General features: G+C 39.8%; 1 protein-coding gene across 1 annotated transcript in view; it reads left to right on the top strand.

The window, feature by feature from the left end:
* Window positions 1-17,106, top strand: part of SPG11 (SPG11 vesicle trafficking associated, spatacsin) — a 55,336-nt gene that overhangs the window by 17,384 nt on the left and 20,846 nt on the right. Inside the window, exons 13-22 of the mRNA XM_067555453.1 lie at window positions 141-268; window positions 3,561-3,739; window positions 4,257-4,467; window positions 5,001-5,204; window positions 6,332-6,438; window positions 7,096-7,241; window positions 10,323-10,484; window positions 12,351-12,417; window positions 13,628-13,793; window positions 16,388-16,590. Coding sequence (XP_067411554.1) covers window positions 141-268; window positions 3,561-3,739; window positions 4,257-4,467; window positions 5,001-5,204; window positions 6,332-6,438; window positions 7,096-7,241; window positions 10,323-10,484; window positions 12,351-12,417; window positions 13,628-13,793; window positions 16,388-16,590 — 1,573 coding nt within the window. The remainder of the gene's footprint in view (window positions 1-140; window positions 269-3,560; window positions 3,740-4,256; window positions 4,468-5,000; window positions 5,205-6,331; window positions 6,439-7,095; window positions 7,242-10,322; window positions 10,485-12,350; window positions 12,418-13,627; window positions 13,794-16,387; window positions 16,591-17,106) is intronic.

Raw genomic sequence — 17,106 nt, 5'->3', positions numbered from 1 at the left:
AGGTTCCTTCCCCCTGGATCATTTCTATCTTAGTGTTTTAATATCAGAGAAGTCAGCAACATGATAACATTCTTTTTTATGTCATGACAATAATTTAAATATATTTGTGATCAAAGATAGTACATTAATTTTACTCAAAGGTGAAAGTGTTGCAAGAAGAGAACTATTTTTCTGAAAAAGAGAAGAGAATGATAGACTTTGTGCATCAGGTTGAAAACTTTTATTCAGGATCTTTCCAAGAAAATAAAGAGATTCATCCTCTTACCAGGTAACGTGGGTTAACTGCCCTTTTATCTTAAATGAACAGCAGTGATACACTTTTAAATATGCTAAGAACTGTGGTAATCTGAGGTTTGTATTCTATAGGTTTTGCTGTACTAACAAATGTGGACTTGTGTAATTCTCCAACTACAGTGTCATGGGGTTCCTGTTACTTAGTGTAAAATGTTTTTAAGAACTCTGGGAGCTGATTATTTTCTTCATGAGCAGGACACTTGTTATCATGAAGGTAGTGTAAAATCTCTATGGACCAGTCTTGGTCTTTGATTAGTATTGGAAGAATTAGATATTTTTAATTGATAAATGTTGGTAAACATTGATTTCACTGTACATGCAAACCAACAAAAGTATTTCCTTCAATGATGATAGAAATTTACAGGTAAGCAGCATTTTCTTTTTTTGCCTGAGAACTTCTTAGAGTCAAAATCCAGTGATTTAGACTTTGGAATTAGGCTTGTTACAAATGGACTAGCAAGTGAATAGTAAAAACAGGTATGATTTGTTTGCTTAAGGATATTTACTTTGTATATTTTGATATGTGATGTTGATAGTTTGAAAAAAAGCTTTATAAACAATTAAAACACAGTCTCAGTATCTACTGTGATTAAATAATTGTCCGTTTCCTTCATAGTTTCTGGCAATTGTGAAAATTTAAATCAGTAGAAATCGGATCTCCCTGAGCATTTCACGGTTGCTATCACCAGGTGGTCTGCAGTATATCCCTACTACTATATTTTTATTATTCAAGCATGGAATTACTATCCATAGAGATTCTGTGGCACAGTTTGGTTCATTTAAGATTTTCATTTCATTTGACTCTGCTTTCTTTCGTACATAGTGCCACTCCCCCACCAGTACGACTTATTCTGTCTTTCCGATATATTTTGTATCCTGGTATTTACTGTGTCCCATTGATTATCCTCATTCCACCAAGTTTCTGTGATGCCTATTATATCAATATCCTCATTTAATACAAAGCACTCAAGTTCACCCATCTTAGTATTTAGACATCTAGCATTTGTATATAAGCACTTTAAAAAAATGGTCACTTTTTAGCTGTCTGCCCATATTTTATCCTTTCCATCCTTTCCTCCTTACTAGGATATAGAGAATCTCCATGAATAGATCCTCCCCTAAGGGATGTCTCTGTCTGAACCACGTGTTCCTGCGCACCTGTCAGTTTTCCCCCATACCCCTTAGTTTAAAAACTCCTCTACGCATTTTTAATTTTATGTGCCAGCAATCCAGTTCCATTTTGGTCTAGGTGGAGCCCATCCTTCCTGTATAGGTTCCCCAGTTCCAAAAAGGTTCCCCAGTTCCTAATAAATCTAAACCCCTCCTCCTTACACCATTGTCTCATTCACGCATTGAGACCTTGCAGTTCTGTCTGTCTGTCTGACCCTGCATGTGGAACTGGAAGCATTTCAGAAAATGCTACCATGGAGGTCCTGGACTTCAGTTCCTTACCTAGCAGCCTAAATTCAGCATCCAGAACCTCTCTCCTATCCTTCCTTATGTCATTGGTACCTAAATGTACCACAACCACCAGCTTCTCCCCACCACTCCACCTAAGTCTATCTAGCTCTCTTGAGAGATCCGCAAGACTTCACACCCGGCAGGCAAGTCACCATGCAGTTCTCCTGGTGTATATTTTTAACAGTGAAGGTAATTAACCATTGGAGCAATTTACCCAATGTCATGTTGGATTCTCCATCACTGGCAATTTTTCAATCAAGATTGGACGTTTTTCCTAAAAGATACAATGTATGAATTATTTGGGGGAAGTTCTATGGCCTATCCTATATAGAAGGTCAAAGTTGATGATCGCAATGGTCCCTTCTGGTTTGGGGATCTATGAAACTTATACTATTGATAAAACAACTAGGTGTATGAAACCAAACTAATGACATATGAAGGCCTCATTGCTTACATTCTAGTGAGAATGAATTTGTTTATTCATTGCTTGAGGCACAAGCAGTGGCAGTTAATTTAAAGAAGGTGGTTTGGCTTTTGGTTACTTTATCTCTGTGGGTTTATGCAAGATCAGTAACTACATATGGAACAATTCTGCACCGGCAGGGGGATGAGCGCAGTGACTTAATAAGACTTGGCCATTGTTAAGCTCCGAATAGAATTCTGTAAGCTGTAACACTGGGTGAATGTCTGTGTGTGTTACGAAACATATCCAGCTGTGTCTTGCACTAAAACCAGTGGTTCTGCAGTTACCTGTGATACTGCTGTTTGCAGCACACACAGGCGAGCGGAGGCAGCAGCCAGCACAGATCACAGATGCCCTAGCAACTATGTAATCTCATGGTGAACCCTTTACCAGAGCTAGTGCAGTGCAAATAACTGACTTTTTGGTGTGCTGGCAGTTCTGAAAAAAAAAAAATTTTTAATTGTTCAGTTCAGGATGAATCAAAACTAAACTTTTGGTGAATCAAAAGACTCAGAAAAAACTATTTCAGGTTGAACAAAATATTTTGGGCATTTTTAATCAAAAGCGAAGGAAATAAAAGAGCTAGATTCACAAAACAGAGGAGGTGGTGGTGCTTGTGTCCTTGTGTAAGCCCTGTGCTTAGGGCATTCACGGAGGATGTGGGAAACACAGGTTTGAATCCTTGCTCTGCACCAGGGACTTGAAACCAGGTCTCGCCGCTCTCAGGTGAGTGCCCTCATTGCTAGGTTATAGAATCAGTCTCACTCAGGTCCAAACTATACAAGTATTTTATGAAAAAGTAGAACATCTTCACTAGGGGGTCGCAGTCTGATCCTTAATTTTTATCTTCTTTAAGATAGTTAGTCTCACCCTTAATGTTAGAGTGGAATACACATTCCCTAAATATTAAATAAATATTGAAACATTTGTTAAAACTGAGTGTCTGAAATATTAACATCTATAATATTGCAAACTACAGAACTTTAAAATGAGAACTCCCTAAGACCCTTTAAGTATCATATTCATTACATAAACACACTTATTCCAGTGCATGTGCCTGGTACATCAGCTAAATTTTTGCAGCATTGAATATTTACTACTGTGTCTAGCAGCTAGCTAGCCTTTTTCTCCCCATTACATTCATTTGTTCTGAAGGTACTAAAGCATTCCCAAAAATCTTGTTTGAAGATATAGATCTTGTTGGTATTACTTGTAGAGCACCACTAAAAATTATAAAGAACAAAAAGTTAATGAACTTTGGTTTGTTAAATTTATCAATATTGTGAACTACAGTTTATAAGAAGCTGAGTAAAACATCTTAATGGGTAAATATTGCTGCCAGTTTCAGGAATTGGAGAAAGGAACAAGATCTCTCCAGTCACACAGCTGTTTTGGATACATTCTTGACTTGTGACAAACATCAGATTCTCAACAAGGAGCACAGAATTATGTTAAACTGGGGTCAGTGGTGGGATCAGCATATTCGAGAGATGATTCTTCTTCCCAAAAGAAGATATGAAAGCAAGTATTCCCATATTTAATGAGTCAAAGAAATTAAACGTTTAAAACTAAAAGTAGCTCTGTAGCAATGAGTAGCATTTGGGCAAGTGGAGCAGATGTACTGAGTTCAGGATGAGCGAAAGGGAGGCGCATACTATGAGGAAAGTTAAGTTGTGTTGTGGGAGAAAAGACTCAGATACATTTTGAAATTCATCTGAACCAACCTTCAGAATATGGGCAGGAAAATCAGAGTCTATCCTCTGGTGTTTTGGGGAAGAGAGGAAAAGGGGCTAACTAAACAGGACTTCTCAAAATAATTTATTATCCATTGTGAATGATATGCATGATGGATTTTGTCCCAGAAAGCTTATTATATTGTAGCATTTTGTTTTTCCAACATAAAGTTCTAACTAGTTAGGACAGTGTATTTAATTCAGCATTGTATTAGCAAAAGAAGAAACCTTTTATCCATTAACAAGGTGCGACTATAAAGGATTTCACTATTACCTTAAAGTTGTGTGTGTGTTTTTAAACACAGAATTCAAGTGCTGTAGTCCTGAGGTTCTTTGGACATATCTGACATCCCAGCATGATTGGCTTAATATTTGCTCATGGATTGAAGAATCCCAGCCACAGAGTCATACCTCATTTGAACAGACTAACTGGCCTTCTCTGACACCAGATATTATTGACCAAAATACATTATGCAGCAGCTATATGAGAAATGAAATATTAGATAAGCTGGCGAGGTACGTGTCCTCACTGTGTTAATACTAAGTTTACATTTTGTGGAGAACCAGAATCTGATGTAGAAGTGTGTGCATGTAAAATTTGATATACATTTATTTTTTAATCATGATTTATTTTTATTTAAATAGATTTAACCATTTGCAAAGTATGGGCTCAGTCCCGCATTCTTTGCAGGCCCAAAACTCCCATTAAATGTAATAAACGTCTTTGAGGAATAAGATAATGCACGATCAGCCCTTAGCTCTTATGTACAAAAGGTACATTTCTTATTACCTATTTTACTATGAGGAAATCCAGAAGTGTAATAATTCTCTCTCCCACTTTTTCACAGTGAACTCCAGCAGTTAAAACAACACTAATATATCATGCTATGAAATCATTGTAAGGAAATGTATTTTTGCATGTTATGTTCACTTCTGCAGTAAAACAATTCACTGTCAGCAAAAGACCTCTTATTTAGCTGTTCAGTGAAGACACCTTCAACTGAGGCAACTGCTTAATTTAAAAATGTGATTTCTCTTTTTCTTGGTAGAAATGGAATTTTTGTCCCATCTGAACTAGAAGACTTTGAACTCCTCCTCCTAAGATTGATCCACATTGGAGGAGTGATGCAAAATCCACATCCTGTTCCAAAATATAATACTGCAAGTGGTTTAGATTTCCATACACGTTTCATCCTGTATTGTTTAGAACGTAGTCTGCAGCATCTGCTATACACTTATTTAGATTATTACAGGTACAAGTACTTGGATTTATTCATGAGTATAAGAGAAGTGTTTTATATGCAGATCTTTTTTAAAAAAAATGGAAGCTGGTAAAATACAGACTAAATAGTTGGTGATGAGAATTTTCCAATGCAATGAGGCCCTCACTGTTTGGGAAGAAGCACTATTTGAAGATGGTTAGATTCAATGCAGTGCTGACTTTGTGAACAGTTTGAAGAGAAAAATACTGTGCTTTGAACTGTAGCTTTGTCCCATAACTAGCGCTGTAATGTCTTGCTGTTGTAATTGCAGTTTTGACTCTAAAATGTAATCCAGAGTTTAACACTGGGCTCAGACTATCACTTCTTGAGTTCCTCTTAGAATTTGATCTTAACAGTGAGTTAGTGCTGTTTTTCTTTAACAACCTCTCTGAATCAGGCTCAGGTCTGGTCAAACTCTTGACACACATTGACTGCTATATTCCTTGCAAGATTACATCTAAATCAGAACCAGTTGAGGTTCTGGGAGAAGAGAAAATGCATTTGCTTTAAGAACCATTTCCCCCTACCCACCCAACGCTTCTGGCTAGGGAGTAAATAGTAGTTTGATAGCAGATCATAGTCATTGAGATTACTGTTGTTCTGTCTGTCCTAGCAGAATGAAAATTCCTCACCTGTCATTGTTAGGATGTGTCTAGACTTTGAGCTGGGAGGTGTAATTCCCAGATCAAGGAGATATACCCACGTTAACTCTCATCGAGTTAGTGAGCTAAAAAGAGTGTGTGGTCACGGTGGCACGAGCAGTGAGAGCCGCTCCAATAAACGCCTGGTGTCTGGGACATACCTTGGGCCAGCTAGCCCTTCCCACTCCTATGGCACTGTGACTACGCTCTATTTTTAATGTGCTAGCTCAATGAGAGCTAGTGCTGGTATGTCTCCTCAAGCTGGGAATTACATCCCCAGCTCTAAGTGTAGACACTCCCATCGAGGGGGAACGGTTGTTGAAACAAGAGAATCTGTAGGTTTGATTCTTTTAGAAATGCCTGACAAAGAGTGCAACATAATCACTTTTTAGAGAAGAGGATGGTGATTGTACATTGCTGCTTTTTATTAATGTATTTTATATTTTCATGATGCTACTGTTCTTGCCTTGTTTTCAGTTTAACTCCTTCGACTTGTCCTATTTTGGATAAAAAGGAATTGCATGAGGCTCACCCCTGGTTTGAATTTCTAGTGCAGTGTCGAGGGGTTGCCAGTAACCCAAGAGGTAGGAACCCAGCTTCATTCATTGCACATTCTGTGGATAAACTCATTTTGTGTAACATCAGCTGGAGGAGGTGATGATTGCCTTTATTAGTAGAAGTCTGAACAGAAACAGCGCACACAGAATACATTTACAGCTAACACCTCCTCTGGGTCTTCTGGTATGTCCTGGCTTATTAAAGTCTTTTAGATTATATGTTCCCCTGGGCCAGGATGGTTTTTAATCAATGTCATTGAAAGTCAATGGGACTTGTGCACTTAGATACTTTTGAAAATCCCCTCCATCTTTTACAGGGCCATCCATATCATCATTGGTTAACAAATAAATAACCCTTGAATGAAGCTTGCATTTATTATTTCAGAAAATATGTACGTTCTACGCTAAAGAATGAATCTGTAATGCAATGTAAAAATAGGGGACCTGATGCCTATCCTCTTTCTGTAAGATAAATTCCTCTTGAAGCTCAATATAGGAGCATTGTCAATACATGGGAGGTGTTTTAGGGTCCTGTCTGCCCATCTATATAGTATGCCATCTGCATGACTTTAAAAAAAAAAAAAGGTACTTTTTCTTAATCCTGAACCAATTTCAACATATGAATAATTTAATAATATAATTGCTTTTTTGGAGAAGAAAAATCTCACTTTTCTCTTTTTCCAGATCCAAAGATGATTTTTCAGGCTAGTCTTGCAAATGCTCAGATCTTGATTCCTAGTAATCAAGCTAGTGTGAGCAGCATGCTGTTGGAAGGACATACACTTTTAGCACTTGCAACCACAATGTATGCACCTGGCGGTATTGATCAGGTACTCAGTATATAACAAATGTCAATTATTTCTGGAAACTTACTCCTTTAACTAGTAGCTGAAAGTCTGTTCTGTAGCATGGGTGTAATTCATAAAGTCATGTGTATTTAAAAAAAAAAAAAAAAAAAGCTGAAAATGGTAGAGAACTTAAAAGTTGCATGGTAACAGACTTCAAATCCCAGGGACAATTGAACAAGTCGATATTCTAAACAAAGAGCTCTCAACCATGCTTGTAGCTATTTCCATTGCTTCACTCTGACTCAGACATTCTAGGCTGCAGAATGATGATGGGGGTTGTGTGTGTGCTGGCTGTGTTGTGTGAGTAGTTGCTGATTTATGTGTGGGTTGAGTTGTGCTGGGACAGTTGTGTGGATGGCAAATCAAGGGTGTATGCAGTGGTAAGGGCTGTGTGTCTTTGGGGTTATTGCATGAGCTGCTGTGTTGTGTGAGTGGTTGTGGTAGATTTCTGTTGATTTGTGTGAGTGACAGTTGGACACAGGCATGCCAGGTGGTCTGAGTCATCTGTGCCTCACACAACCAATGAAATTGTTGCATGCAAATTAGCTATAGAGTAAGGTAATTGTTTGAGTTATCTCTGATCTCACAATGGTCTAGGACTTTTGGTATGGCATAGATACATGCCTTCCTGTAGCTGTACAGCATGCGGTGTAGTTTGTAAAGTTAAAATGAGAACTTAATTTGGACAGTAACAGACTACAAATCCAAGTAATGATTGAACCTGGTGATATTCTGAACAAAGAGGTCTCACCCATGTTTGTAGCTGCTTCTGTTATGTTACACCGAGTCAGACATTTAGGCTTCAGAGTGATAATCCTAAAATTGTATTACATAGATTATGAAAACAAAATGGGATGTTGTCTCAACTCAACACAAAGAAGTAAGCAAATGCAACCACAACTTCCTTTCACAGATGAAAATATTCCTTTGGAGTAGTATGTTTCACTAAATTATGAAAAATTGATTAAAGGTTACACTAAGTTTCAAAATAATGCAGTGGATGGTATTATTATAGTGATGTTTTAGGAGTAGATAATGAAGTACAGAAGCCATCAGGATTAGCTCTTAAGGTGGTAGAATCTTTCTAAATTTTTTTAAAAATTTTCCTTTAGCCTCAAACAGGGCAGGGCTGGTAAGCAGTCTGTTGCCCCCGGCCCTCAAGAGGGGCAGGTAAACAGTTTACAGTCCCTAGCACTCAAGCCAGGCAGGGCTGGTGGAGTAGTCAGTAGCCTCTGGCCCTCAAGCGTGTGGGGCAGGTATAATAGTCTAAAGCCCCTGGCCTTGCAGGCAGGCGGGGCTGGCAAAGCTCAGTACCCTCTGGTATGCAGGTTCAGAGGAAGCCAAGCACTCCCAGGATGGTTAGGGAAGGGGGATGCAGGCCCACCCAATTCCACTGCATCCCAGCCCAGGGCCTTATCAGTGGCAACATGCTGACTCATCCAACCCCAGACTCAGCCACTCTAGAGTCAGCTGTCCTTGGGCTCCTTGCTCCCACCCTGTCCCCAGGTACCTGTAGACAGTTATCTCCCACTGGGTCGCTGGGGTACACAGCGAGCAGGAGTCCTACAAGTCCCTCACCATCAACTGGCAGCAGGTTCAAAAACTCCTGAGTCATCAGCAGAGGGCAGCTCCTCCGGGTCACAGGGGGTTCTCCAGTACACCAGGCTCAGTCCACTCCAGTGGGTCTCCAACATCGGGCAGCTCCTCCAGGTCAGGGCCGGCCTCAGGGGGTTTCTCCCACTCAGCAGCCTCAGTTAGCTTCTCCCAGCTACTCAGGCCCGGCAGCCCTCTCCAGTCACTCGGGCCCAGTGGCCCAGGCAGGCTTTGGAGGCTCTGGTCAATGGGGTAGTTGCTGCAAACAGCCACAGGACCTGGGTCAGGCACAGCCTCTGCAAAGACACATCTGCCTCCAGTAGCAGCTTCCCTCTGAGTGAGCTGCTGGGCCGGCCTTTTATACTTCCCTTCCCTGCCCTGGCTCCGCCCCTCTGCTTCCGGGTTGTTTGGCCTGCAGGGCCTGGTTCTGCCCAGTAGGGGCGTCGTGACCCTTCCTTGGGCCCAGGCTCCGAGGAAGGCCACAGCACCTTGCTACAGTGGGATTCAGCTGCCACTTTTGAATTGTTTGTCAAGTTATCAATCATGGTGTCCCCCAGTGGTCTGTACTGGGACCAGCACTGTTCAACATACTCATAAATGATCTGAAAAAAGGGGTAAACAGTGAGGTGGCAAAATTTTCAGATGATACAAAACTACACAAGATAGTTAAGTCCAAAGCAGAGTACGAAGAGTTACAAAGAGATCTCACAAAACTGGGTGACTGGGAAACAAAATGACAGATGAAATTCAGTGTTGATGAATGCAAAGAAATGCACATTGGAAATCAGAATCCCAACTATCCATATAAAATGATGGGGTCTAAATTAGCTGTTACCACTTAAGAAAGAGATCTTGGAGTCACTGTGGATACTTCTCTGAAAACATCCGCTCAGTGTTCAGTGGCTGTCAAAAAAGCTAACAGAATGTTTGAAATCATTAGGAAAGGCATAGATAATACAGAAAATACTATATTGCCTTTTTATAAATCCATGGTACACCCACATCTGGGATACTGGGCCAAGATGGACCATAGGTCTGACCTAGTATGGCTATTCTTATGTTCTTATGGCTCATAGAAAATACTGTGCTTATTGTTTCATTGTTTTGTAAAGACTTAAAATATAAGCATGTTTAATATCTTTTTTTTAACACACTGCTTCATGTTTCTTTTAACACAAACCGTTCGGTTTTTTGCCTTTGTATAATAGTGCAACCTAAAATTGCAGTGATTGCTGAAGAGGTGTTTTTCGAATAATTCTCAGGATATTTTTTTGGACTATAAATCATGAAAGTTTTGCAACAAATTCAGCAGCCAGGGCCCTGTCTTGCTGTTCTTGAATAATCGATATTCCTATTGATTTCAGACAGTTTGGGGTGTTCAGTTTTGGGCCTACAAGGAATGCATGCTCATGCCCATGTAGTTACTTTTTTATTAGTGAAATGTTCTGTTCTTATTTCCTTTCAATCTAGGTTCTTCAGAATGAAGATACTGAAAAGCCCCTGAAGAAGGTGGATCCACAACTGTTAAAAATGGCATTGACTCCTTATCCCAAACTCAAAGCTGCTCTCTTTCCACAGAACACTTCTCATGGAATTTTGCCACCTGATATCTCACTCTACCATCTTATGCAGGTATACGTAATGCAGTGTAAATGAAGCTGCACAGCAAAGTGAACATAAGAATTTCAGAGACGTTCCATTTGGAGCTACAGACAGCTTGAAAGTATGCGTTCCCATTTCAGTTTATTACAAGTGTGAAGGAGTGACTCACCGGCTGGTGCACCCCCTCATTGCTAGATGTGGCATCACAGGTCTGGTGCCCCCCACTGAGAAGTGGTCTGCTTCTCCTTGTAATTCGGCCCTCCAGACAGGTCCCGTTCAGTTGCCTCCCATCTGGGATAGCAGAGTCCCACAAAACAGTAGGCCAGTGACCATACACCAGGTCTTCAGCCCAACTCTGGGCTCAGTACTTCCTTGTACTTTTTATCTCTGGGGGCTTTCACCATCTTTTTCAGTGGTCGGTAAAGCAACCCAGACCCTCCCTCTGCTTTACATTCCAGGCCCAGCTAACATTTGCTTCCTCATACTCCTTGATGACTCCCTGAACTACTGAGCCTGTCTGTAGGCCCTCTTCCACAGCCCCTTCCTAGGGTCACTCCTCCACAGATTATTCAACCCTTTCCAGGCTCTGCAGAGTCCTTTCTGGCTCTTGTACTGAGCGATACCTCCCAGGACTTTGTCTCTGGAGGCCCAGCTCCTGTTTGCCTCTCCCAAGGCCGAGTGTGAGTATGTCTTTCTTTCCTTTGTAAACCCAACTCCCTGGGGTCTGCTCTTTTGTCAAGGCTTACTCTAGAACTTGCTGCACCCCTGTGGGTTCCCAATGTCTTTCCTAGCCCTTTGCCAGTGCTCTGTCCTCAGAAGAGGATCCCAAGGCCTACTCTGCCCCAAGATTCCTGTCTCCCAGCCCCCTCTCACTGCTCTGAGCTGCTCCCTTTATGCTCCCTCCCAGCTGGGTCTGATAATGAATCGGTTCTTGTGCCACCATGTGGGCTAATTGAGCCCCCAGGCTCCTTTAACCCTTTCGCTGCCAGTGTGTACACTTCATTGGAACAAAATTTTTGAAACTTGTATTAAAGCCTCTATATTGTATTTTATAGTTAATTTTTAAATGTTGTATGTAAAGGTTCAAACCCTATCATTTATGGAAAAAACCTCCAGTATTCTTCATTGTCTTCTAGGCTGGCTTGATTTCACAATTGAACATAAAATAACATACCGTTATATGTTACTCTGTGCGAATCCTGGGACTGGGGTTGGCATTAAGGCATTAGGCCAAGATTTTAAACAATGGGTGGCTGAAGTTAAGCTCTGAAGTCCATATTTAGGCACCTAAATAAGTGGCCTGATTTTTCACCTATGCCGCGACCCCAGGCTCCCGGGAGAGCTGCCAGCTCTAGAATATCATGGAGGTAATGTTCTTAGTGTCTTCAATAGGCAGGGTGTCAACTGTCCCTGAAAATGAGAGTTATTTTTAAAATTAAGTGGGGGAGGAGGGAGAGTGAGACCTAGAATGCAAGGATGGGTGAAAATGGAGGGACCCCAAGTAGACAGTCTTATGAAAGCCCCTATTGATAGACACCTTTGTCTTAAGTTAGTTTGGTGATAAAATGACCCCCTAATAGTTGGGAATAGTCTACTGGACTAGTAACTACTAGAAAAGCGTTAGCCATGCCAAGGCCACCCTTCAGCAAAGCACTTGTGCACATCCTTTCCCACTGAAATATGTGCTTAAAGTTATAGTCACAGTTGGGTCCTGTATGAGTTGAAAATATGTGCTTCCCAGAAAGAGTTGCCCAAGATATTTGTCCCTGCAGCATCCACAAGCTCTTCACTGTCAACTGTTGTAGCTGTCTGAAGTATTTTTTTTGTTCTAGTTGGCTTTAAAATCATGGTGCTTTGAACTGTTTTTCTGAATATATTTTGTTTCTAATTTTGCAGTCATTAGCGCCTTTTGATCCCACCAAATTATTTGGCTGGCAGTCGTCAAACACTCTGGCCGTAGCAGGTAATTCATTTTAAAATGTAAAATACTTGTGTTTAGGCTGTGAACGTAGAATGAAGTACTTTTCAGTGGATGTCAGTATTTGCCCCTTCCTGGACACACACCTTGTTCAACCCTGGTGTCTCTGAGGCTCTAGTGCAGCCTTTTTACCCTTCTAACTTTTCTCTTGGGACACTTGCCTGTGAATATCCTGGCTGCTTTTCCTAACTCTATTTTGAGGGCCCTATACATCTCTTCAGAACCCACCAATTGGCTATGCCTCTGACCCTGGGTTTGAAAAATCACCAAACTTTTATTTGTCCAGAGTAAACATAACATAACCATGACAATAGCTTTCAGCAACCTTCTACTTCTTATTCCCGGAGGGAACGCCTTGTCTTATCAGAGCCCAGCAGTGCTTCCCTCCCTGAAACAGTCTAGCTATCAGGGCCCCTCTGTGATCCTGCTCCCTCTCTACTCAGTAGCCAAACTGATGATCAGTTAAATTCAAAACCCCTAAAGTTCTGAATGAGCAGTTGGGGTGGAACTTCCATCCAGGAGTCCAAGCCTTTGTGTGTCTGTGCACCCAGCGACACGTGCTCTTTTGGTCTTCAGCAACAAAGCCCTATAACAACACTTAACAGTTCTGCTTGGCAACACTTACCTACAACAACATATCTTATCATACAATTTCAAGTTAACATACTCCTTTCTCTACAGTAGAATTGCCCAACAAATTACTCTGTTCACTAAGTATTTCTTTGTACAAAAAGATTTCTTCTTATATTTTACCAAAGGTTTTGTTTTAAAATGGTAATTTACAGTGGTGTTATTGGGTCTGGCTACATCACTTAGTTTCTGCCAGATGGCGTGGGGAAGATCTAAATATTAGTGTAGCTCTTTGCCCAAGAAATGTTTTGTAAAACAATAATCTTTACAGATCTACTGTGAGTTAGGTAAGTAATATGTTCCTCTAATAGTGAGAACCATCCTGTCTCAGTTTACTTAAGTGACCTGCCCATGGCAACTTAAATAAAAGTCAGTGCCAGAGTTCCAATTGCACTTGAACCAGAAATAGAATTTGAAAGGAACTCGGAAGTTTAATAATTTAGAGCAGAGTTAGTGTGGTATTTGTTTTCCTCTTCCATAGAAGTTGTTGAGTGGCAGAAAGGCATCTTCCAGTTTTTAAATCAAATGTTTATGCAATTAAGAAACACTGCGACATTCTTTCCAGACATCTCAAGTGATCTCCCTCATTTCTCGTTGCCTGATTTGGTAAACAAATATGCCATAATGGAACGACTGGATTTTTCCTACTATTTGCACCATGGACGCCCATCATTTGCTTTTGGTACCTTTTTGGTCCAGCAGTTAGTAAAGAGCAAGTCCCCAAAACAGCTGTGAGTATTTAAAAAGTAATAGTTGCCAAGTGAATGTATAGAGTCTTGCTAAGAAAATGTTAAAACGAGAAACAGGACTGTCTTGCTAGAAATACTCCCAGCTTTCAATTTTGAAATGTCATTTACCTGTGTATCACTACAAAAATCATTTTAAAAACGAAAAAGCAAAGAATGGTGAATATGAAAAGAATAGATTAAGTGATTGGATGGTGGAGTTTTAGGCCCAAGGAAGTTTTTGAAAATAGCTTCATGTAAGTAAATTGGGATACAGAGTGTTTGTATGATTAGGCTATGTCTTCACTGATGGCGGCAAATTTGCCACCGTCAGATCGACTTCTCTGGATTGACTGAGCAGTCAGTGAAGACCCACTCAGTCAATCCAGAAATCGACGTATTAAGACCACCTTCTCAAGTGGCGTAGCGCTGCGTCAATGGGAACATGGTTCCCTTTGGCGCAGTGCAGTGAAGACGGCGCGCAGAACAGAAGCAGAGACGTCGACGGGAGTTACGCAAGTTTTTTGCATAGCTTGCATAACTCCCGTCGACTGCCGTCGAATCTCCGAGGTAAGTGAAGACAAGCCCTTAGTATATGAGGGGTAGGATACAGAAAGGATTGCCTTTGTTTTAATAGGTTGTTGGACGTGTGGTTGATACATAGGGTCTGTTCTTAGAAACAAAAGGCATCCACTTTCAAACCCATGCCAAATCTGTTTTACCAGAGCGAAGTACACATGTTAATAATGATTGCAGGATTAGGCCTAGACATGAAAACTAACATTAGATAAAGGGAAATGGCTATTATTTTCCCCTTCTTTTCTTTCCTTATCCCTTCCTCCACTAACTATTAATTTCCCTATTTAAACTAAAGAAAATCAATGAAATCATAAGTCAAGTGTGAATTTCATCCTCTCGCTTTTAATTTATAGAAGTTATTTAGCTAAATATAAAATGAAATCCCAGAATCTGACACACAAATAAGAAATTAGTCTTAAAGTACATTATGCAAAACAATAGAAGAGGTTACTTTTTTGTATATTCAGTATATGGCATTTTATTTGTATTAATTAGTGTGAAAGTGACACCATCAATTTGAAATCTAGTAATCTTCAAAAAGTTAAAAATAGTTAGTTATTACACTTGCCCTTATGTCTCCATGCTACATTTTGTTGTTTTTAAATAATCTTTTCCTGTTTTTAATGTTTTCTCTCTCTTGCTGTGTGAAACATAAGTGAAAAGGTAACTCGACTGACTATATGAGAGAACAGTGAAAATGTCTATAGGGGAACTCCTGCCAACTGTACAAAGTAAACACACTGGGGAAACAGATTTTATTTCATCTCTGATCTCTGGTATAGTAATTTTCGGTGTTGCTTTGAACATTAGTAGATTATTACACGTCTTCTGACAGAAGTGAGTCTAATTTGACTGTATCACTTTCAGTGTGGATGGAGCTTTGATACAGTCACTTTTTGTGGTACAAGGATCTAGCCTTATTCTCCTTATTCAATGGAAAAATCAACATTCCTGAGAGAATGTTCAAAAAAGGGGCATCTTTTCTCCATAGAGAGAATGTACTTTTTTGTGGAGTTCAGATTATTTTTCAAGAAGAAAACCTGCCTGAGATTGGTAGGAGTGTAATGCTTTTCATTCCCAACTTTGACTGCGCAAATTGAATTTATGTAAATCAAAGAAAAGTTCATCCCATGACAGGTGTTAATTCCAACTGTGCTACCAAACTGCTAGTTTAGAAAGATTTTCCAGAGTTAAAGCTTCGGAATGCTGCCATTTAAATCATACCTTTTTCTGTGCTCTTGGTAATTCCAGTCCTGTGTTGGACTGTAGCATATGACTTGCTGTTCACTGTTGGAAATTATTGCAATCACTCCATTTGCTAGAGTATAACATCACAGTAATTTTGTTGTTACATTTTACTTGGGCAAGGTCAAAGAGACATTAATGTGGGGTCCTTAAATAGAGGGTGAGATTTTTCTTATAGTCCTATAGCCTCCAAGTACCCTATGCTCTTATGGTCATTACTATGGTAATATATGCACATACCATAAGAATGTAGGATACTTGGCGGCTATGGGACTACAAGAAAAATCTCACCCTCTACCTAACTACCCACACACATTCTGTAGATAACAAATGAAACTTTTATCACTCAGTATTTGAAATAAAGTACATTTCAAACTTCCAGTGGGAGTGTTCAGGTGCAATTCTGAGTGTGCCCTGGTTGCATTATCACTGAAACATTGCCTGCATATCAGAATCATTTTTCTAAATTGTGGAATCATTTTATTTGGCTGCAAGGTTCTATAAAATCTTATTGAAACAAAGTGCAAATTCTGGGCCAAATTTCAGGTACGTCCTTTAAACATTTTTCATGTGGGATGCTTTATTTTCTTTCCCAGATTTAGGTCCAGATTTGTCCCAGGCAGTTAACATATTTCCAGCATTATTAAATTGATTCCAAATTAAGTTGATTATATTTTTCAACAATTGTAGATATTAGTTTACATTGTGGATTTCTGTGTTTTGAAATGTTAGTGATAGAGTGTATTGTATTGACTTTAACATTTCCTTTGTTTCAGGATTCAGCAAGCAGGGAATGAAGCCTATGCTCTAGCTCTTTCTTTCTTTTATGTACCTTCAATAGGAGCAGCATGTATTTGTTTTCTAGAATTACTTGGTCTTGACAGCCTTAAACTTCGAGTTGATATTAAAGTTGCAAATTTAATTTGGAGCTTCAAAACTAGAAATGAAGAGTCTCAGAACAACTTAAGAGAATCCTTGGGTAGAGTATACTTTTGCACATTTCATAATTATTGAGCAGTATAACATAGCTATAAAAGGAGGAAGGAGGTGATGGTGCCCACCCAGAATAAACTCTAAGGAATGTGGGAAGAGCACCCTTTCTTTGAGGAGTTAAGAGTTTTGCCATTCTTACCAGATACAGTTTTCACTAATCTGTGGAGGGGTAATCCCATGGTTAATCTGGACTTGGCCAACTGATAACATAGTAAATAGTCTGTGCACCAAAGGGGCAGCTGGGACTGGAATAGTCTACATGAATGATTTGCAACATATTGGTGTCATTCTACCACCCATAGACATAGAGTAATCGCTCTTCCAAAAATGGTAGTCGGTTTCTGCTTAATATTGTAACATAACAAAATGTTTAAAAGGAAAATTAAAAATGATTCTCCCTTGCTGCATTCAGTCTGTAAACTAAATAAAAATTAGATATTTGAAGTTGACAGTGAGAATTTTTCTAGGAAGAACTTAAATTAAGAAAATTACATTTTTAACC

This window comes from Emydura macquarii, unplaced genomic scaffold, assembly GCF_026122565.2.
Source record: "Emydura macquarii macquarii isolate MOO-44397 ecotype Brisbane River unplaced genomic scaffold, CSIRO-AGI_Emac_v2 contig_1644, whole genome shotgun sequence".
Lineage (NCBI taxonomy): Eukaryota > Metazoa > Chordata > Testudines > Chelidae > Emydura > Emydura macquarii.
Note: the sequence above shows the minus strand (reverse complement) of the source record. Positions and strands in the feature narration are given on the sequence as shown.